The sequence below is a fragment of the Antechinus flavipes genome, chromosome 1, assembly GCF_016432865.1.
Source record: "Antechinus flavipes isolate AdamAnt ecotype Samford, QLD, Australia chromosome 1, AdamAnt_v2, whole genome shotgun sequence".
NCBI lineage: Eukaryota > Metazoa > Chordata > Mammalia > Dasyuromorphia > Dasyuridae > Antechinus > Antechinus flavipes.
Window position 1 is genome coordinate 26,442,648 of NC_067398.1, and position 23,129 is coordinate 26,465,776.

At 39.0% G+C, this 23,129-nt stretch overlaps 1 protein-coding gene across 4 annotated transcripts in view; it reads left to right on the forward strand.

Annotated features, from left to right (window-relative positions):
• The first annotated feature begins 7,752 nt into the window (after positions 1–7,752).
• SLC25A26 (solute carrier family 25 member 26) overlaps positions 7,753–23,129 on the forward strand; it is a 140,156-nt gene continuing 124,779 nt past the window's right edge. The window contains exons 1-3 of one of the 4 annotated variants that reach the window (XM_051980447.1): positions 7,753–7,926; positions 17,195–17,351; positions 20,374–20,483. In XM_051980447.1, the coding sequence (XP_051836407.1) occupies positions 7,882–7,926; positions 17,195–17,351; positions 20,374–20,483 (312 nt within the window). In that variant the 5' untranslated portion in view covers positions 7,753–7,881. The remainder of the gene's footprint in view (positions 7,927–17,194; positions 17,352–20,373; positions 20,484–23,129) is intronic. The other 3 variants (XM_051980437.1, XM_051980465.1, XM_051980456.1) reach the window with 3 other exon arrangements.

The following is a 23,129-nucleotide window of genomic DNA, read 5'->3' on the forward strand; positions in this document are numbered from 1 at the left end:
AAGACAGGATTGTCATTTTAAAAGATATCACTCATTTTAATAATGATCCATACTGTAAAAACAGCTCCCTTTTCTTTTTCTGAAACTCAAAAATATCAAATAACATTTAATTAATAACAAATAACATTGTTAAATGTGTTTTTATCCCCACCAAGCTTGATTTGTGAAAGCAAGGGCAATCAATTGATGGGGGAGGAAGGTTGCCAATAATCTTGATAAGGTCAGCAGCTTCTCTTTTCCTCTGAGGCTTCCTGCAATGGTCTATGAAAGCAGAGCTAAACCAGGATTCTGAGCCTGCCTTCTTAAACTGGCCCTTACATCTCACTTGACTGTATTAATGGGAGGAAAAACAATATAATCAAAAGAAATCTGTGTGACAACAAATGGTGGCTCTGGGGATCCTAGTTGACAGAGTGACTTTCCGTATGCTTACACAGGCCCGTTCCATTACCTTGGTGCTTTTCATCCCATTTGTTATTTCAGGTGACAAAAGCTTAAACAGCCAACAGTCATGCTTTGATAGAGTTTGTCCTTTCTTTCAGTATGCTTAATACCCAGCAGATTCGGAGTCTGAATGGATGAACAGGTAATGGCCAGAGTTTTGAAAGTAGCAAGAGTAGAGGAAAAGGGACAGAGGGACTACTATGAGCTGTCCCTATCCACTGGAGAAGATGGGTTGTAATCTTGCTTATATATACAAAATGCCAGAGAAAAGTGGAGAGTGGGGGAGGTTGATGGGAAGTTTTATCCTCAATCTTTAAGCCATGGAAATCAGTACAGCAAAAAGTAACAACACATGGCTGGAAAACTGAAGGGCCCTATATGGTGGATAGAATCCTGGACCTGGAATCAGGAAGACCCAAAGTTAATTCTAGTGTCAGAGACTAGTTATATGATTTTATCTTTGTTTGCATCAGTTTTATCACCTGTAAAATGGGAATAATAATACCTCCCTCCTGAGATTCTTGTGAGGACCAAATGAGATCATACTTGTAAAGTGTTTAGCATAGTGCTTGGCACATAGTAAGCACTATAAAAACATTAGCAGCAACAATGATAATAATACCTTTTTGTTATTAATATTATTATTATATCACAATTCTATCCACTTCACCAGTTAGCTACCCCCTCACTGTAACTACATACATATATGTATATCTATGGGTAAGATATAAATAGTTATATACACCAAACCTATACATATTTACACATATATATATGTGATATATATAGATAAGTACCAAAAACATGTAGATATATATGTATGTAGATGTATGTGTCGGTGCATGTACATGCCAAACCAGATATAATGGAAAGTAGCTACAATGACTATATAACTATAGAGAATTATCTATATCCATATACACATTTATCTATTTATTTGCATGCAATTTTCTGTCTCCTCCTGACATTTTTAGTATGAGGTCATTTTGATTATATGTAAAAGATTATATTTAAAAATATAAATTTAAAAATCAATGATTATATTTTAAAGATCGCAGGAAAACACATTTATACCTGCCTATGTTATGGTCATTCAATTGTGTCCAAGGAGCTTTCATATCTCTTTTTAAAAATGTCTTTTAGGTCCCCTTCTCAGGAACCTTCCTTTTCATTAGGAGTTCATTTCCCAAATTAATTCTTTCTTTTCTGCATCAGTGGGATTGCAATATACACCTTCAATGGGCAATAAGGAGAAAAACACTACTTATAGTCCTGTCTCTTTCTTAATCATTGGTGAAGCCTTTTTTTTCCTTTTGAAAGAAGAGATTTAGAGGAGGGCTGATCTTGAAGACAGAGATCTGGATTCAAGTCCCAACTTCCACAGCCTCCTAGCTGTGTTACCCCAAGCAAGTCCCCTCACCAAAATGACCAAGGTAATTAACTCTAAAACTCTAAGTTCAAGCTAGATTGCTGACTTACATCAGTGAAGGAAGTTTCCATATCACTAGTTTTCCACATTGATGAAAATCTGTAACATACCTGTAGCTATAGCTACATTTGTAACTAGATCTATGTTTGTATCTATGTAGAGAATTCCTAGTGAGGAAAGCTATTCTATTAACATGTTTTTATATATCTATATGTGGATTTATATGTAAATCTGTCTTTCTGTTGATAGATAGATAGAGGGATAGATATAGCTAACTAGCTAACTATTAAAAAATAAAGATATATTTATATAGATATAGTATCTACAGCAATGTATAGATTGATATAGATATAGATATGGATATGAATTGGATATGAACAGAAACTTAGATAGACATCTTTGCCATAATTGTTCTCTGCCATCATAGTGTCTGACAATGGACAATTGTAGGTCACCTCTTGCTTGACATAAAAAATTGGAGCAAATAATTGTTCTTAGCCTCAGACTATTGTTCCATCCAAGGGCAATGAATGAAAGTTTTTGTTTGTTTTCCTCACAACATAAGAAATGATAGAAATGTGGATGTGGTTAGTGATATTACTATTATAGAAAATAAAAAAAACAGAAATGCATATCTATCCATAGATGTATCTATATTTATCTGAGATAGAAACATTTATAGCTATAGACCAAAGTATAGATATACATATACATACGTATTTGTATATGTATTCCAATTTTCTGTAGTAGTAAGATCACTGTGTCCCTGGGAAGAATAGAAACATGGAAATATTTAGTTATTTTACCATTACAGAAAATTGAAACTCGTACGAATATCTATGTATCTGTCTGTCTGTCTATCCATTCCTCTATTTCTCTCTCTTTGTACGTATCTAGATATATCCCTCTATTTTTATATGTAAACATCCATTTATATCTACAGCTAGATCAATAAATGTACATGCAGATTTATTTTGTCTGTTTCATTTTTCTGTAATAGTACAATCACTAACCATATCCACGTTTTCTTCCATCTCCTCCATGTTACAAGAAAACAAACCTACAAAAACCTTCCGTCATTGCCCTTGGATATAACAATGGTCTACGGCTAAGAACAATCATTTGCCACAGTCATTTATGTTGAGTAAGTGTCACAGAGGTGACCTATAATTATCCTTTGCCAGTCACTCTGACCAAGGGGAGCAATTATAGCAAGGCTACCTTTAGGTCGTACTTCAATGTGACAGTTCTGTTGACTTGTCTGACTGGTAAGACAAAGGTATAGAGCTCTTACTTTGGAATAATTTTCAGATCCCTCAAAAGGAAAATTTTCTTCAGAGTAATTGAGCACTGAATGACTGAATGCCCTTCCATTTCTTTTTTATTCAAATTTAGTTCTAAGTCCTAGCCAGGTGTCATATTTAGATCAAAATAGAAATCATGTATCTCTCTAAAGATTTAACTTAATTTGTTATTTACTTAAAAAAAAAAAAAAGAAAGAAACCAAGTGAGTCTGATTGGATAGCGGAGAGACAGTTTTAGAGTTCCATGATATTTTTTCAACTTGGGGAAATCCTCGATTCAGTCTTTAAGAATAGGATCATCAAAAGGACCTAGTTTTGTTCAGCCTTCTGATTTACAGATGAAGAATTTGTGCCTGGGCCTAGGGAAGGGACCTGCTCTGAATCACACTTGTAGATTCCTGCCAAAGTCAGGACTCAAGCTCTGCCTCCAAATCTAATGGCCTTCCAACCATATGATACTGATTTGCTTGATATATAATTTAATAGAGGGTTCTTTGGCATCTGGAGAATAAATGCCTTCATAAGGGTTGCATGGCTATTAAATTCGAGAAAGGATTTGAATACAGATCTTCTTGATTCCAAGCCTAGTATTCTATTCATTATACCTCTTAGAATTTTATGAAGCTTATTGTAAAAGATTTAAGTGATTATTAATATTATTGTAGTAATAGTAATAACTTCTCACATTTGTACAGTATTTTATACTTTTAATAATTTTTTATTCTTAGTTATCTCTCATTTTCTCATCAGTTAATTTCTAAGTATCTCCCTTTCCCTTTTTATATCTAAAAATTCATTCCTTGTAACCGAAAAAAGAGGAGGAGGGAAAGCGCTTTAACAAAAATAATCAATATATTGACTGTGGCTCCAATGAGATAATGTGTATGAAAGCAGTTCCATACACAGAATGTGACACACAATAAGGAAGGAAAATGGATCAGCATCAAACCTATGGATGAATGAATAAACAATGAATGAAAAAATTTATTAAGAACTTCCCATGTGCAAAGTACTCTGCTGAGTTCAGAGGATAGAAATACGAAGACAAAGAAGTAGAATGAGTGTTAGTGTCATATTTAAAGTAACTGAGGAAGAAAGAATATTAATAATAATATTGTTTGCAAACTATTAACAAGTAAGTCAAGACATACAATTCCACACATTTGGCTGTGAATTCTTGGGGAGTTTATGAAAATGTATATTGAACACTGGAGTACGAATTTAGGAGTTTGGGGAGTTTAGAAAGAGTTGAATGGGTGGAAGCTGGCAAGAGCCTTGAGACTGAACACATCTTTAGTACTAATGGCCAATCCCTTCAGAGTTATTCTAGCCTTTAGGAGCTGGGCTGACTAGGTCCTACCATGTATAGTTATTGAATGGTGCAGTTATAAATTCCTAGTGCATGGGAAAAGAGAATCTAGAGAAAAATTCTCAATCCAGAGCTGATGAAGGACAAAATTCTTCTAAGAATATAGAAGTGCATTTATTTTCATTGTGGTCCAGAGAAATGAGATTTTATTATTATTATTTTTAATCTGGGAACTCAGGAGGTGGGAGAAAGGAAAATAAAGATCCCTAGTTAAATAACTGGCAAAGGGACAGAAGCAACCCAAGAGGTAGAAGAAAGGTGATAGCAGAGAGACACTGCCCTCATTCTCTGCCACCCCCATACCCACTGTTTGGTAAAAGTAAACCTGACCTCAGGCTAGAGAACCTTGGAAAGGAAACGGCTCCTCTGGCAGGATGGTTTTAATGAGGAAACTGTGGCAAAGGGAAGAATTGCTTGCCAAAGACCACACAACAAATCACTAATGCTACCTTAAATTGAACCCAGATTACCTAAATCTTGTTTGTGAACATGTTTCTATTTAAATATAATATTGCTTGAGAGGAGATGAGGGAAGAAAGAGTGGGATGCAGGAAAGAGAAATTGAGAGAAAGAAAAAGAGGAGGTACTTTAATCCAGTCCAATACAGTATTTATGAAGTGTCTGTGTGCCAGGTACTGTGCTTGCTGAATACTGGGATACAGAAGTGAAAATTAAAGTGATCCTGCACTCAAGAATCTTAATTCTGGGAAGGGGAATGGGTGGGAAATCCAACATATTAGCAAATTAGAATTAGCATGCTATTGGAGGAGGAAGGGAACATTAACAATTAGAATTCCTGTAATTTTAAGGATTCCCATATACATGGTAATTTACAAAAAAAAAGTCGCTCTGGTTGTGTTTCTCCACAGGAGTGTTCTCTAGATTTCACCTTTTAAAGCACCTCTAGTGTTTTGTTTTAAATTATATGATAGGGATTTGGATTAATGAAAGAAAGTCACAGGTAAACAGTCACCTTGATAAGTGCCTCTGGCCAAACTCATTTTGGAGATGTCTTGACACTGAACAACTGCAGGAAAAAGCAGCGCCTGAGTCTGAGGCCCATGGGAAACAAGACAACCATTGCTCTTTCTTTTTCCTTTTTTTTTTTTTTTTTTTTTGCAAGGAAGTTTCCCTTGAAGACTAAAAATGTTTTTGTAAGGCTCAGCTTCTCTCATGAGCTAGTTAGGGGTGAGAAATAGGAGTTTGGAGGCACTTTTTTTTTTTTTTTTAAGGACAAAATTCTCTTTTAACTGTGTTTTTTTTTCCCTCCCTCCCTTCCTTCCTTCCTTCCTTCCTTCCTTCCTTCCTTCCTTCCTTCCTTCCTTCCTTCCTTCCTTCCTTCCTTCCTTCCTTCCTTTTTTCCTTCCCTCCTTCCTTCCTTTCTTCCTTACCCCCCCCCCTTTTTACAGATATGGTAACTCAGAGCATCCAAAGAGGTTAGGTGATTTACCCCCAACTCATAGACTCCTTAATTGATAGTTTAGATCTGCAAGGGAGCTTAGGTTCATCTTATTCAAACTCATTTTACAGAAAAGGGAAATTGAGGCCCATGATCTCACAAAATCACACAGGTAGAAATGGCAACTAGGCTCAGACTACTCTGCTTGTTAATCATAAAGCATTTTGATGTACATCTGTAGAAAAAGAAAAACAAAAAAAACCCAAAATATTTTATTCTCCAACCGATTTATTCCCTGACTGAGCATGAAAGAGAATCTAATCACAATGTCTTTGCAGTATGGTACAAATCAGCATCTTTCCTATTACTAAATCTTTTCAACTTAAATCAAGGCACAGCAAGCTGCTCTCTATGCACATGGCATGGTGCTTCATCAGATGGCTCCATCTGAAAAGGTCCCACAAGTAATCCCATCCCCTGTTACAGCAATTCACACATGTAGAACCTAGGCCAGGGCTGCAACATTTGTATTTCCCAAGAGGCTTTTGGAGGTGGTTAGAAATGAGTGGGAATGCTTTTTTTTCCCCTTTGGAATTAAAGAGATTGGGATTTTTCTGCTTGCTTCTGACACGAATTAGGGAGAAGCACCTTGCACCTGAGAAATCAAAGTTATAATCTTGGTTATTCAGAAAAAATAAAATACAATTCTTTTTTTTAACCAAATAAGAGCAGAATGTTCAAGTTTGGAAAACAGGGTGTGGATGCTTAACATTGTTCAGGTAATTTAATTCAAAGGAATATTTCAAGTTAGCTTTTCACATATTTCTAAAAATCAGGGTGCAATCATGCTTCAGATAATGGGGTGCTAGTATTACTGCTTCTCAGGACATTTGTAAATTAAATGCTAGACCCAGACAATGATTCCTGTGTGTGTCTAGGTCTCTAGATTACTTATTTGTAGTAGAAAGAATACTGGATGTAGAGCTAGGAAGACCTGGATAGACATACTGCCTTAGAAGCTTACTAGCTATGTGACCACGGACAGGTAATTTTTCTCATTCTCAATTTCCTCATCTGTAAAAATGAGAAAAATAATACTAACCTCATAGTCTATTATGATGCATTGGATGATATTTCATATATAAATATATATGTAATTTTGAAATTTGTAAAATTTGTTTCAGAGCTTTTAAAAGACAGAATTAAAAAAAAAGTTTAGCAAAAATAACCAATGAGTCAATTCTGTTTGACAACAGATGCATTATTTTATGCCCATAGTCTTCCACCTCTGCAGACATTTTCTCAAGTCTTTTTTGGGTCCAAGCTTGATGTTCATAATTACGAAGTATTCTGTTTCATTATTTTTATTTTTTCCATTTATATTGTTGTAGTCACAGCACAACAATTTATAAGAGAAGTAATATCATATTCTAAACCACCTTTTTTCAGGATAGTTTGGGCAAAGACCAGTGAAATGGATATTTTTAGCCTTTAGTAGGACAATAATTTCCCCCAACTCCTTTTCACTTAGTACGGTGATAAAATAGAAAACAGCGTTTAGCGAGTGCAGTTTGGGGGTGATTGTGACTCCGCCCCCAGATTCATCGGACGCAGGAGTTAGAACGGAGAGAGGAGCTCCCCAGCCTCCTCGGGTGCTACTGAGGGAGGGGATGCGAAGTAAAAAGGAGGCGGGAGGGGGCGGCCTACCTAAATCTCGCGACAATTGTCAGGATCACTCCGAGCTTCAGCCCTCCCTTCTAGGCTTTCGCACGTGGAATTGTTATGACAGTGACGTCAGACGGCCCGGAAGTATTGTGTGCCGGTAGGAAAGGTCATTAAAATGGCGGCGCCCAGGTGGCCAGTGAAAGGCGTGGCGTCACGTTGATCTTGGACTCGCACTCTCTCGGGTGTGACTGAGGCGTCTCGGGCTGAAGCGATGGCCTTTCCCGCGGACCAGCCGGGCTTCGGCGCGTCCCTCCTGGTGAGTTCAAGCCCACAGCCCTTTTCTTCCGAGCCCGCCTCCTTCTCTCTTCAGCCTCTAGCTTCCGGCGCTTAGCGCTCCTCCTCCTCCGAGCTTCTTGGACAGACCCTCCACTCTCCTTGCTCTCTCTCCCCAACACCCCAATGCCAGAGCCGAGCCGCAAGTGACCACTAGCCAGACTTCCCATTTTACATATGGGGAAACTGAGGCACGGACCGGGTAAATGGACTTCCCCACGCGAGGTTTAAGCGATTCACCCCTGAAGAAGCTCGGAGCCTGCCCAGTATGGGGGCGGTTCTGGCATTTTCAGCCCCATCTGAACTCCGAGATCCCAAGCGGGGTTTTCTTAGTGGAGGTACTGGAATGGTTTTTGTCGTTCCCTTCTTCAGCTCCTTTTACAGAGGAGGAAACTGAGGCAGGCAGCTAGGAAGCCACTGAGGCCCTCGGGTCCCCAGCGTGCAGGTCATTTAGTCTAAAACTCAGCTAGAATAGATGAGGAAATTGAGGAAGAGAAGGGGCTCGTCAAGGTCACTCGCGCCCTTTAACTAGGACCCTGAGCTTTTCCGGTGGTGTAAGGGAGGAGGAAGAGGGTCCTAGCAAAGTACGTGGGGGGAGGGGAGGCTTGGGCCCGCAGCCCCCTGCCCAAAGACGACTGAGTCTTGGGGGGGAAATGGGCTGGGAGGGGAGAATGATGTCAGCGGCACCAGCTGGGGGAACCGGCTCAGGCCTGGAGACATATCCCCCCACCCCACAGCCCCGTCCTGGCAGCTGCCCCCTGTGCCTTCCCCGGGGGGTCACCCAGAGAGATCGTCATGGTCTGCGGCTGTCCCGATGCCGCCCTGCGTTATTGGTCACGGAGCAGTCACGGAGAAGGGCCGCGCTGCTCCCGTGTCCAGGCCCCTGGACCCCAGAGCCGGGTGAGGGTGGCAAGCATGGGCATGGAGAGCACTTGGCGGTCAGCCTTTCTTGGGTCATCAGGCCAGGGAGGAGGAAAAGGGAGGAAGTACCCTACGCTCTCTCTCCTGTAAAAAACACTCAGGACTAATTACCCTGGGCAGAGGCGGAAAGCCCCAGAGCACGCTGCCCTTGCAGGTGTAGACAGCGGGCACCAGGGCTGCACTGTAATACAGAAGGCCCCCAGGCGGGACCCCCTGCTGTCCCGTTCCCATGGAAAGCCCTCCAAGGCCTATCCTAGGTGGTTTCCCTTCAAGCCCTGAGTGGTCCAGCCAAGTGAGCGGTAGGCGGGGCCTTCTATCAATCACCTCCTTTTAGGGGTCCTCAAACTACGACCCCCAGGCCAGATGCAGCAGCTGAAGATGATTATCCCCCTCACCCAGGGCTATGAAGTTTTTGTTTTTACTATAGTCCAGCTCTCCAACAGTCTGAGGGACGGGGAACTGGCCCCCTATTTTAAAAGTTTGAGGACCCCTGGCCCCTTCTTCCATACTAGGAAAGTCTTCACCTTAGAGCAAGGATTGAGCTGAGGAAGACCTGCGTTTAAATCAGAGCAGACTCTCTTGCCACTGAACAAAGCCACATAATCACAGCGTGCCTCAGTTTTCTTGGTTGAAAAATGGGGATAATAGTAACTATTTCCCAGTTTTCTTGTCAAGATCAAACAAGATGATATTTGTAAAGCACTTAGACCAGCGCCCAACACATAGTAGACACTTAATAAATCCTTCCTTTCTTTCCCTTCCTTCCTTCTCTCCCTTCTTTTCTTCCTTTTCTCTCCCTTTTCTCTCTCCTATCTTATCTCTCCCTCTTCTTCTTCTCTCTCCCTCTACGTCATAGAAACCCTCACTTCCTAGATGAGATTCAAGTCTGTCTTCTTTGTAAAAAGCTCTTAAAGTCCTAGTTTCTTCTGAAGCTCATCTCATATGCCATCTCTTAAATGAGGCCTCTCTTAATCCCTTGAAACTCTCCTCTCAAACGGCCTTCTCTTTTGCCTATACTTTTGTGTGTTTGTTCCTTTTCTCTCCTAATGGCTCTAAGCTGCTTAAGGATAGGGACGGTTTCATTCTGGCCTTTGTCATCTCCGTGCCTGGCACATAATGGCTAATAAATGCATTTTGTTTGATTAAAGATTTATCCCTAAGCATGAGGGAGGTCTGAGGAGGAAAGTTTGAGGAGCATTTCCTCTTGGAGGTGGCTTTGGAAGTGAAAGGTTGGAGAGGGGCATTCCAGGCACAGAATCCTAACATGTTGGCCATGTTAGGGAAACAGACTGGAGCAGTTTGGTCAGAGGGTATGAAGTATGGAGGCTAGTAATATGAGATGAGGCTGCAGAGCGGGAGGGTGGCGCATAGTCGAGGCCTTGAATGGCAAGCAAAGTAATCTGAACTTTGCTCAGTAGACATTAGAGAGCCATGGAGAAGTTTTAGGCTGAGTCATGAGTGACTTTTCTACGTGTAAGAGAGATTTTGGAGGAAGCCGTGGTAGCAGAGCTGGCTGATGAAGAGGGCGGCCTGAGGTGGTGGCTGGGGGCAAAAAGCCAAAGGGATGGACAGCAGAGCCTTGGTGAGCTCTTGGGAAGAACTGAATACTGAGAGGGTGAAGGCTAGAGACTGGGCAGGAGAGAAGCCCGAGGAGGAGCCAATCAGGGGGACATGATCAGCCGGGCTTCAGGACTTTTCCCTCCTCACTCCTTTTCTGGCTGGACCTCTCTACACAAGGTCTGTCCTGATCCGCCTGAGTTTTTAGCACTTCTCACACCTTACCCCCAAAACTTTATTTACTTTTCTAATTTTTGCTTTTACTTTTATGAAGAGGAGGGGAAAAAGAATAAGTACTATCTGATCTGTGCAGTACCCCAAAGAGGCACATTCTATAATTATCTCCTGCAAGGAAACTGAGGCAGGCAAAAGTGACTTGGCCAGACATCTAATAAGTGTCTGGAGCCATATTTGTATTTGAGTCCCCCTGACTCTAGGAGCAGCTCTTCCCTGCCTTGTGAAATGAAAGCCCTCTTAGAGGAAGAGCTATTTTCATCTTTATATGTACAGCACCTAGTATAGTGCCTAGCACATAGTGGGTACTCAATAAACTTTTGTTGAATTAGATTATTGCAGTCTAAATGATTGATCAGTAATTTAATTTTCAGCTGTCACATGTGGTGGAAAAAAGAGTGGTATTTTATGCTTTCCCCTGATATCTAAATTTCCATTTCTTAACATGATAATTTATGTTCTCTTGCTTGGCATTCAGTAGCTGTACTAACTTAAAATTACAGTAAAACTTTTGGAACATCCTATATGCTAATATACTCTAGAGGGATACCCACTCTTAGTTGTTCTTTTTAAAATTTAAAATTATTCATAATAAATTACTATTAATATTTGTCATTCTTCATATAGTAAGATATGACTGAAGATAATTGGATTAAAGGTAGAAAGATTTATAATAAGCGTGTGTTTAAATCTAAAGCCAAAGATGAATGATTTTTAAATGATTTCTTTCTTATTTCTCCTTCTTCCCTTTCGTAGTACTGATAACTGGTTTATTTATTAAGATTGTTATTTGTGCTGCTGTGTCTGTGGCCTCATCCCTGTGATGCAGCTGCCAGTGTAAGCATACCTCTCTTTTACACTTTCATATGTCTGACGCCCATGATTTCCCAAGAAGCACCTCTTTGGAGCTCTTTTCCTTGTGCTGAAATCCTTCCTCTTACCTCACAGAATCACTGACTTTTAGAGTTGGAAGCCATCTAAATAGCCCTTGGGCCCAATCCATGTCAGGAAGTAGTTCCTTCTCTAATATATTTGACATCATCCAGGTTATCCAGTTCTTCTTGAAGACCCCAAGGAGGGGAACCATCCAGCTTCCGAGGCAGCCCATTGCAGTTTGACTAATCTTTTAGCTTTTTAACATTGTGTGGGTAACAGTGCAGGTGCTCCGCTACCCTTGTTCTTCTACTAGGCCGTTAATAAAGACTTTTTGATTCATTGACTGCTCTATATTTTTTCCCTGATTGTACCTTTCCTGGGTCCTATCTTTTATATGACTTTTTGTTCTATTTATTCAGAAAATGGTACATCCTGTTGATGACCTTCATATCACAGGTCCATTAATCTTCCATTAATCTCTGCAATTTGAAGCCACATAGCATTCCTAAAATAATACTGAGATTTAAAAAATATCCTTTATGGGTATTTTTAAAATACTCCTCACTTTCCAAATCCAATCCAGTTTCCTTTCTCTGTCATCTTCAGTTTGGGGCCCAACTTATCAACTATCTGCAGTTCCAAACCTAAGTGTTTGCATTGATAGACTGACTCCTTGAATTGCCAGCTACTTGTTATAGTTTGAACCAAAGACACTTTTCATCCATTTCATTGTTCCTATATAGAACATTAGACTTTAGAAGCATGATATAATGTGTGGGGAAATCATTGGAGGGAGAAGAGGCTGGCCCACCAGCAGAGAAGCCATTATACCGACTGGTCTGAGGAGAAGGTGATGAAGACTTGAAGAATGTGGTAGCCAGTGAGATGGAGAGAAAGGAAAGGATGTTTTGAAGACTGAATCAAGAATCAAGATTGGATAGGGATGGGGGAGGGGAGAAGAATTGAGGATAATTCTGAGGTTGCAGAGCTGGAGAATCATTAGGAGGATGGTCCCCTAGGCAGAAGTGAGGAATTTGGGAGGGAAGGGGAAAGACATTGACTGTGAGTCGCCCATGGAACATCCATTTGGTGACTTGGGAAAGATGAGGGTTGGACCTCTGATGCTGGGAGTCACCTGTGTGGAAATGATCTTGGAAGTGGTGGATGTGCTTGCCAGAAAGAGGATAGAGAAAAAGAGCCCGTGTGGTAAAGAAGCTGTGTCTGAGGGTCAGCCAGTCAGTAGGAAAAGAATCTAGGAGCAGCTTCCCGACAGACAGGGAGGAGAGCATCCAGAGGAAGGAGGTGTCAGACATTGCAAACGGAGAAAGAGGATGGAATCCACCAATGAAGTCTGAGGTTTTATGTTGTGTAAATGAAGCAATTGACCTTGGGCAGCCTGCAGATCCCAGGTGCCCATCACTAGCTTCAGGATAAAAGCAGGGGGTGGCAGATTCTTGGGGTGGCTGCAGGAGCCTTCGGAAGATGAGTTCTGTGCTCCTGGGAAAAGGAGCATCACCCCCAGACACCTTCCCCAGCCTGTCCAGGCTTGGGCCACTCGTGAGCATTTTCTGTCCTAGCAAAGTGACCAGTCTTTCTGAATTAGCATGAAAGAGGGCCTGGATTAGCTGGTGCCAGCTCTGACCAGGAGGTCAGAGAGAGAAAACCACAGGAAAAGGACTGAATCAGGTCGTGGAGAGGAGAGCTCGGAGATGTGTTCATCTGCCCGCTTGATTTAGGCACTGCCATGTTATTTTTTCCTCATTATAAAGCAAGCATTCAGCCTTCCCCTTTCTTACTTTTTCTGGATATTATTGTGCCAGCTTTTCCTCTCAAGAAAAAGAAAAGATTTTATGGGTACAATCCTATCCTATGTTAGCTTTTTAATGTAAAAAAGGTGCTAATTAGACACATAAGAATGTCACGACTGTTCTAATTTGAGAATTTAAGTCTACACGGAGTTCTGTCTGTGAAGGCCGAGTTGTCATCAAGCTGTTCCCATGTCTAGTTGCTGTCCCTACACAGTTAATCTGGTGCTTAGCAACTTCACTTATCGTCAATGGGTGCTATAAATCCTGAAAGTAATGATTTGCCTGAGAGCCCCTATGCTAATTAATTGTCCATGAACAAAGCAAACTCTTTAGAGGAAATATGATTTTCTGTGATTTGACAGTTTATATAAATGTTTGACATGATTTTTAAAATTCATTTTATATAAACATCAGTTAACATTTTGGCTTGCTATTTTAAATGAAAAATTTATGTATTTCACCCAACTATTTGAGCCATTTTAAAGAAAAGTATGAGATATTGATTTCTTGGTTGTAGATATAAATTCCACGAGTACATTACTGCATGTGAATTTTCCCAAACCCCTCCTGCAGCACCACTGATGGGGTAAGAACTCCCCAGAGATTTCTTATCTCCAATTCAGAGCTAGGGGGAGGGGAAGGGGAAGGGGAATGATGTGGTAGATAGAGAGGTATTCTTGCTGTCCTGCAGCATCTGAGCTAGCTGATTTCTCTAGCTTCATGAATTTAAATGACATTTATATTATAGAAGTTTGAAATCCACAGAAGCAATTAGTAACTTTTGATTCATGTTTTACCAGATAGCTAGATTAAATCTGATCAATTTTATGCTGAGAAGATAAGAATTCTGATGAAAGGAGAGTTAGAAAAATCAATGCATGCAAAGTAGCCAAATAGATTAAAAGAGTAATTAACTTATTGATTAAAACTTTAGGAATAGATAGCGAACACCTCTCTGAACCCTCTTCTAAGATTAAAGAGAAAATTAGAATTAAGTGCTGCATTTTTTTTAAAGGCTCCCAGCCTTGCGAGCTTGCTTTTGTTTGTTTGGTTTTTTTTCCCCCTCTCCTTGCTAGTTTATTGATATTAAAAGCAGATATCTTTATTTTGTGGGAAAATTAAGAAACAGAAAGAATAGGTTTGATTTTTTTTTTTAATTCTATACAGTCAATAATAGTCGTTTCAGAAGAGAAGAATTAGGAAATACTTTTACTACTTTCAGACATTTTCGTCAAGTTTTTTGGTGATCAAAAAAGGCTGGTCTAGTACAGAAATTATACATTTGACATACTCAATGGCTCCTCCTTGTTGGCTACCGTGATTCACACTGTAGGTAGTTAATGGTGGTCTCTTCTCTGACATGATGGTGGTTTGGGGAGTTTTGTCTGAGGACAAGGGATCTTTGCCTTGGTTTCTTGTTGTTTCCAGTCCATCAATGGACTCTCCTGGTGTGACTTGAGCATTCACTTAGGCTGGCACTCCAGTGATTTCTCATCAGAGAAGTATCCTTTGCCCAGTGGTCCCCTGGGTAATCTATCACACTAGAATGATTCCCAAAGTAGGAGAAGGATGAGGACCACTGAGGGACCCATCTTTGCTCAGATGATGGCCCTGCTGTTTCTCTAGGATGGGCAAATCTATTGAGTGCTCACCGGGTTACTGCATCTTCACCACAACCTCATGAAAGGTATTCCAGTTAGGAACTCCAGATGTTCCTAATTTCCTAATTCCCTTTTACTGATGAGGAAACGGAATCTCTGAGAAGTCAAGTGGTTAACTCCAGAGCTCTGAGTTGGTGTGTGATAGATAGTGACCTGATTCCAGCCATCTTCCTAGTACCAAACTCAGCCCTCTTTCCCTTCCACCCCTCTGGTCTTGGCTGTAATTCTTATTCACGTTTGACAAATCTGATTTGGGAGCTTCCTGTCTAGAAACTGTCTTAGTCACCAGATCCATTGTTTGAAATGCCATCACCTGATATAATTTGATTTTTTGTATTTCTTCAAAATGACGCCTGGAATTTTTATACTGGCATGTCTTGGACACCCACCATTTGTTCATCTAACTTTTAAGTTATTTCTAGTTTGACTGTATGATGATGTAGTCTGAAGATCTGAGATTTTTCTATTTAGTCTAAGTGTGATTATACACTTTGATTTAATTGTATGTGCATTAGGAAATAGCAAAAGTTGTAAGGTTTGTATCAGTATTTTTCAAAGCATGGTCTGTACTCTGAAATGGAGTGTTTCCAACCATACCTTCAAATTAAGAAAGATTGCTATCTCTGGTGAAATATATTAAAACATATATGTTTTAATTATTATTATTAATGTTATTCATCAGGGCCAAACTCCTCATCATGTATTTAGTGTTGTTTGCCATTTTCTTCTGCTCTCGCTGCCATTGGAGTGCCAGGAGTACCAGAGGTATGCTATCCACTTCTTCTTGGCTAAGGGCTCTAGTAAGGGTCAGAGTCACCAAGAACTTGAAGCCTTGGCAGTGTCAGCTGCTGCAATTATCTAAGCATATCCATGTTGGGAAAGCTATGAGGTGTGAGAATTTGCCTCCCATAATTCTTGAGCCTTTTAAGTAGACCCTGAAATTCAGTTTTAGAAAGGGTAGGAACTTCCTGGCTGCTGGGAGGGAGGTTGCTGCTAAAAAGTATCGAATACTTACATACCCTTCCTTTCCCAAAAGTACTGGCAGATAGGGCTGGGGTTGTGACTGACTCCAGCTGTTTCACCTCTGCAATCTACTCATCCTCATCCATTCTGATATTGAACCCTCATTTGATGCTTAGTCTGTAAAGTGGTTCTTGAATTTGTGGTCTCCAGACTTTTTCTTAAAAGTTATTGAGGTCTCCAAAGAGCTTTTATTTATGAGACTTATATTGATCAACAACTTATTATATTAGAAATGAAAATAGATTTTAAAAAGTTATTTAAAAACAACAATAATAAGCCTTTTGCATATTGAATTAATTAACATTTTTACAAAATATAACATTTTGCCAAAACAAAGCAAACAATTAGAAGAGTGAGAGAGAAGGGATAAGCATTTATATAGTTCTTACTTATTTCCAGGCACTGGGTTAAGTGCTTTACAAATTTTTTATTTGATTTGAAGAGCAGCATTGTTTTATATATTTTTGCAAATCTCTTTAATGTCTGACTTAATAGAAGACAGCTGGATTTTCATATCTGCTTCCATATTCAGTCTCTTGCAATATATTGCCTTGATTAGAGTATATTAAGAAAATCCAGCTTCACAGATATATAATTGGAAAAGAGAGGAGCATTTTAAAAGGCAAATAATATTTTAGAATTATGCTGAATATAGTTTTGCCCTCCTAGATCTCCTAAAAGGGCCTTGGCAATGCCAGCTGCTTCAAGTGTCCAAACACACCCACATTTGGGAAAGCTATGAGGTATGAGGATTTGCCTCCAGGGCACACTTTGGAGTATCAGTGGATTAGAGATTGGTGAATATGGAACATAGACTCAGCTTCCCATATTTATTTATGACATAGAGGAAGAAATAGTTCTTCAGGTTGTTCTGCCTTTTGTGAGGGGAACTTCTATAGGAAATGGAGACTATAAGGAGAAATGATGTCCTTTAGCATCTTTAGATAAATTGATTATATGTAGATTATATGTTGTCAGGGAAGAATGCCTAAACATTTGTCCTGGAAATGGTTTTTCAAGCATAAAAAGAAAGTATTAAAAACAAACAAAACAAAAGTGTTAACCACTGCAAAGTTTAGACTGATCTAGCATCTTCTCCTCTACCCTTGCAACCTCAAATCTACTTGTAGCTTATTTTTTTTTTACCATTTTTTTTTCTTTTGTCTTTAAGGCTGGAGGGGTAGCAGGTGTCTCTGTTGACTTGATATTATTTCCTTTGGATACCATAAAAACTAGACTCCAGAGTCCCCAAGGATTTACTAAGGCTGGTGGTTTCCGTGGAATCTACGCTGGTGTTCCTTCTGCGGCTATTGGATCCTTTCCTAATGGTAAAAGTTAAATTGGCATTCAAGCTGCTTTAAGCCTGAGATAATGGAATTTGTTTTCAGAGTGGCGGGTGGTCTGGCCCCACATAAGATAACCTATCAGAGTAATTTGTTGTATGGGTTGGCTCTTTACTCACCACCTCATTATTTTTGAATCAGTCAGTGCCATAGAAGCATTATTTTTATAATGCAAGAAATATGGATGATATTTTGTGTGTGTGTGTGTGTGTGTGTGTGTGTTTATTTATTTGATTTCCACAGAGAACTTCAGAATTTATTATGTCCTAGGATTGTTCTGAGAATCAAATGATATATGAATTAGAACTTATTTAGCGTAGTGCCTGGTACGTAGTGGATGCTATGTTAGTGTTAGCTATTATTATTGTTATATCATTATTATTATTATTATTATATTGACCACCATTTTTTATTCCTTAATGTATCCAAGAGACATTAAAGCCTTCAATGTTAAATTCAGTAATCACAATTAAATTGGCCTGAGGTGCTACAACCACTTTCCTGCAAACTTTCTCCCGGATCATCTTTATAGTCTCTTGATTTCATCTTGGGTAGAAAATCTCTATTGTGTTATTTTGTGTAGTCTTTAAACTCTGATCAATATCACCTATTTCATTCCAGCCACTTGTTAATAATACCACTTTTCCAACTTTTAATTGCTTAGTGATCTTTCCAGGGATACCAAAATCTTAGGCCAGATTCTCAAGTGCTATTTGATGCTCCCCCCTTTTGCTTTAATAAGTTCAGATTAATTTCATGTTTCTAATATCTACAGCTAGATTTTATAGCTGTATAAAAGTTTTATAGCTGACTATTTAAAGATACACATTAAAGAGGGATTTCTTTTGTGATTCACCATATAATTTTCTGTATTAGTCATGATTTAGGTAGTGTTGTCAAAAGACCTATTCTCTTCCCACTGTGGTCGTACAAACTGAGATATTTGAAAAGATCAAATAAATGCATGTGTATGTGTGTATAAATATATATACACAAATATATAAAGAGATATTTTATTAATTTTAATTTGTAATATGATAAATATCAATAGAAATAACCTACTTAAACTTGTTTGGGGCCTTTAATTTGTGTGTGTGTGTGTGTGTGTGTGTGTGTGTGTGTGTGTGTGTGTGTGCATGGTAGTCTTAATGATATAGCTTTATATAAGGCTTCCCCAATAAAGGAGGGGAAAACTAAACATGGGTATCCTCTGCTCAGCATAACTTTTGAATACTATAAGCAGTTTCCCTGGGACTCACATCATGAAACATTTATCTGGTGCTTGTTCTGCAGGTGTATTGGATGAATCCCTGCCTTCCAAAAGGCTTTGATTTAGTAGGAGGAGCTCTTGTGAAATTTTAGAGCTATGGACCTTGGAGTCATCCTTTTATTTTTCTGATTAGGAAACTGTGACTCCCAGAGATAGGTGCCTTGCCCACAGTCATTCAGGCTCCTATTTCCCATAGCTTGAAATACCTTCATAAATCCTTGTTCCACTCCATTCACTGGCTTTATTATTTGAAGTTCTGAAAGGACATTTAGGGAGTCCCTAGAAGATACTCCTTAAATTGCCCTCAAAATAAGTCTCTTGGATATGTGGAGAGTTGTTTTAAACAAGTAAAGAATACTTAAGAGCCTGTCAGTGTTTTGTCATCTCCCTCTGTTTTACCAAAGAAAAATGGGTCAGTGGTGCCACATTTCACCCAGAGAGAGTTAAAAGCTAGACTGTGTATGGTCTGTAAACTTCGCTTGGTTCAGTGAGTGAAGAAAGTAGAATGGGAGCATTAACATCTGGGAAACCATTTGAATTTGGATTTGTGTAGTATTTGTCACTGGGGTTAACGTCTTAGCAGCAGGTTTGGGTCTTCCTTGCAGTATGTGGCCTCTAGAAAAGCATCATTGACTAGTTCCAGGCTCAGGTACCATTTAGAAATGAGAACTCTGTGATTCTTTTTTTGTGATTGAAATTGATCAGCATCTCATGTTGACTTCTATCTCCCAGAACCCTCCTAGGCCAGAATTGTAAGAGGGATTTTCAGTTTCAAGATCAGATAGATAATTTTTTTCCACAGTTTAAACTCAACTTTTAACTATAGTTATAATTAATTTGAAAAATCAGCACTCTAACACTTGACAATAGATTTTATTCTTAATTAATACAGAAAATTTCTTTTTTGGGATTCTTGCATTATCAGCAAATCTTTTTTTTTTTTAAATACTGACAGTAATAGGTCACATCTGTCAAATTATTGAAGGAAAGAGGCCTTATGGTTGTCTCAATTCCTTCAAGGTCCACTTGGATGTTCAGAGCAGGTTGGGCTCAGCTCCCAGCTGAGTTTACTTGAAAAGTCCTAGATTTGGGCAGATCACTTAATTTTCTTGCCTTGGATTCTCTATCCCAAAAATAAGGGTGCTGGACGAAAGAATACTTGACGTCCTACTATCTCTAACACCTTATACCATCACTCTTTTAATTAGCTACATTTTTATCCTTAGTCATTGAGTTTTCACATGGCTCATAGTGCACTGGGAAAGAGAATGAAAAAAGAATAAGCATTTCTGTAATATTGTCTACTTTATTTCAGACATTGTGCTAAGTACTTTTTTTTACAAAGCTTCTGAGGTATTATTTGAACTCATGTTTTCCTAATAATAATAATACTTCTCATAATAGTTAATATTTATGTAACTCCTACTGTGCGCCACACACTGTCCTAAATGCTTTATAGATATTTTGTCTGATCTTCAAAACAGTTCCAGGAGGTGTGTGATATTATTTTACAGTTGAAGAAACCGAGGCAAACAGAGATGAAATGGCTAGCCCAAGTCACACAGCTAGTAAGTGAGGTGGAATTTGAACTCAGGTCTTTGACTCCAGATTCAGGGCTCTGTATACAGTATTTGGGCTGCTAATGGCAGTGCACATTGTTTTATTTCTTGATGATGGGAATAAATGCAGAACTTGGCATCAAGACAAGTGTGGTCACTGGGCTGTTTTGTCTTTCAGCTGCTGCGTTTTTTATCACCTACGAGTATACCAAATTTTTATTGAGAACCGATTCCTCATCATACTTGGTCCCAGTTACTCATATGTTGGCTGCCTCTGCTGGAGAAGTAGTAAGTATCCCATCCCCCTGGGTCAGGGCTCCCTGGGCAGGGGAGGCTTGAGAAGCATCTCCACTCAGCAGAAGTCACTACTGAGTGCTTAGTGCACCACCGAGAATAAGGGAGAGGCAGGAGTATCCTGGACACAAAACTCACCCAGAAGTGCTCAGAGCCTTTTCTACCTGATAAGAATTATGCATTCTTTTTTTTTTTTTTTTTTTTTTTTTTACCTTAGACTTTGAGGTATAAAATGGCAGATTACTCACAGTGCAAGAGTGTTAAAGGTTGTTATGGAAATGGTCAGTGGAGATGACAGTATCAGAGGAATGAGGTGCCATAAATGAGAGATAGATGGAAAGACAGCTCTAGGAGAGTGCATTGGGAATCAGAGGATCTGGGTTCAGATCCTGACCCTTATATTGTTGTTGTGTGACCTTGGCAAGTCTGCTCTCTTCAGTTTCCTTACTTATAAAGTTGAAAGTTTAGATTGAATAATTTCTAGGTTCCATGATCTCTTTAGAAAATTAGTGGGGAATTAATAAGGAGAAAAGCCTGCCTGAAAAGAATGGTGAAAATAGATATAAAATTTGGTATAACAGTTTTCTTAGTTTTAAGATAAGAAAGGTCACCCAGGAGGGCAGGGAATATCTGAGAAGAAGTTTTGAGGGGTTCTCATTTTTATTTTTATTTTTTTTAATTATTTAAAAAATTAAATTATTTTTTAATTGTTTTTAAAAATTATCTTATTTTTATAACTAAATTATTGTGTAAATTTATTTTTTTTCCTTTTTTCATTTTTCCCTTGGCCCTAGAGATGGCCACCATTAGATAGAAATATATGTATGTGTATACATATATATACATACATACATACATATATATATACAATTTATCAGTTTTTTCCCTATGCAAATAGCTTCTTCCTTCATTCTTCCTTTATAGTTATTTGGATATTTGTAATATTCAAAGTAACTGCTCAAAGTTGTTTTTGAAACAATATTGCTGTTACTGAATACAATGTTCTCTTGGTTTTGCTTACTTCCCTCTTCATCATTTTGTGCAAATCTTTCCATGTTTTTCTCAGATCATTGAACTCATCATTTCTTATAGCCCAGTAGTATTCCGTCACAATCATATACCAAGTGATGAGCATCTCTGAAAATGTCCAGTTCTTTGCCACCACAAAGAGAGCTGCCATACACTTTTTGGAACATATAGGTTACTTATTTAAACAAAACATATGGCTAGAAATATAGGGCAAAGCTGTTGATGTTAGGTGATGTTTTAGATGAAAAGATGCCAGAACATGAAACCATTCGAAGGGAGGAAGAGAGAAGCTGGCCAGAGAAACATCTTGATGCCTCCCATCCCCTTCATTTTCGTTTCCACTGTGGTGGTCCCAATGATACAAGGCACAAGTGGAACTTTCCCCACTCTGGGGAATCATACATTTTGCTGGGGTTGCAGCTGGTGTACAAAGCAAGCAACAAATGAGTAATTAAGAGAGGAAGAGCATACTAAGGACCGCAGGGCAAAGGGATGCTCACATCTTCCACCAGGCCTCTCACCCAGGAGGCACCAGGTGCTCGCCGAGCTGGCTTGAGCTCCACCTCAAAGGAAGATAATGCTTCCCACAGGGAGAAGCAGGTGCCTGTGTTTTTCAGTTACAGGATTCATGGCCCTGGGGGAGACAAAAAGGTGGCAGATGGAAAGCCTGCAGAGATGCAAGGAGAGGAGTTGTGTGATGGCGAGCAGTAAGAATTAAGGCTGGAAATGTAGGTTGGAACTGAATTGTGGGCTTTAAAAGATCAGGCAGAAGAAATTATTTGCTCATGGACATAGTATGGAGTCTCTAAAGGCTTTGGAGTAGAGTCTGGTGACATAGTAAATCTGTGCTAAATGAAAGTGGCTGCCTGCCTTGGTTGGGTACACAGGTGAGATTAGACTAGCTGATAAAGAAGGAGGCTGAGATCTGGCAGAAAGTCTTTGTGACATTTCAGCATTTTGTCTGTTTTTCACATTTCTTGGAAATATAAAATTTTATAGATTCATTACCATAAAATAGAATTTTTGATTGAAGAAATCACCTCTAGAGTTACTTGAGAGAAATGTCTGAACAAATTTACCTCAGAGACATTAAATATAAAGGTCTTTTGCCATGGTGTTTGGGAGAAAACTTCTTCCTCTTGACATCAGTTATAAGATGACTTTGCAAAAGCCCAAGTTGGCTTGTCACAGAACTGTGGAATTTCTAAAATAAATTGTCTTCATAGTGACTTCAGGAGTAAAAGTGAAAAAAAAAAATTGTTTTTTAGAGTAGCAAACAACAAAACACATCATTGGCAAAGAGATGTTTTTCTATGAGAAGCTGCCAAAATAATTACATGCTTGAATATGAAATTCTGCTAAATTATAATTTGCAGATCTGGCAGAATCTGCCTAAATTATAATTTGCAAACTCATTCAAATTCAATTTAAAAGCAATTTTTGCTTTACCTTTTCCCTGATTATCTTAGGTTTATGTTCTGTTTATGTTTTTCTTTTAATTAGTCGTTCACTGAACTTTTTTGGGGGGGAGAGGATATGGGGTACATATTAAAATAGTGTACATCTTGTGTTTTTAACATGTTATGGTCTTAATGGTTCAGTTTTTGAAAT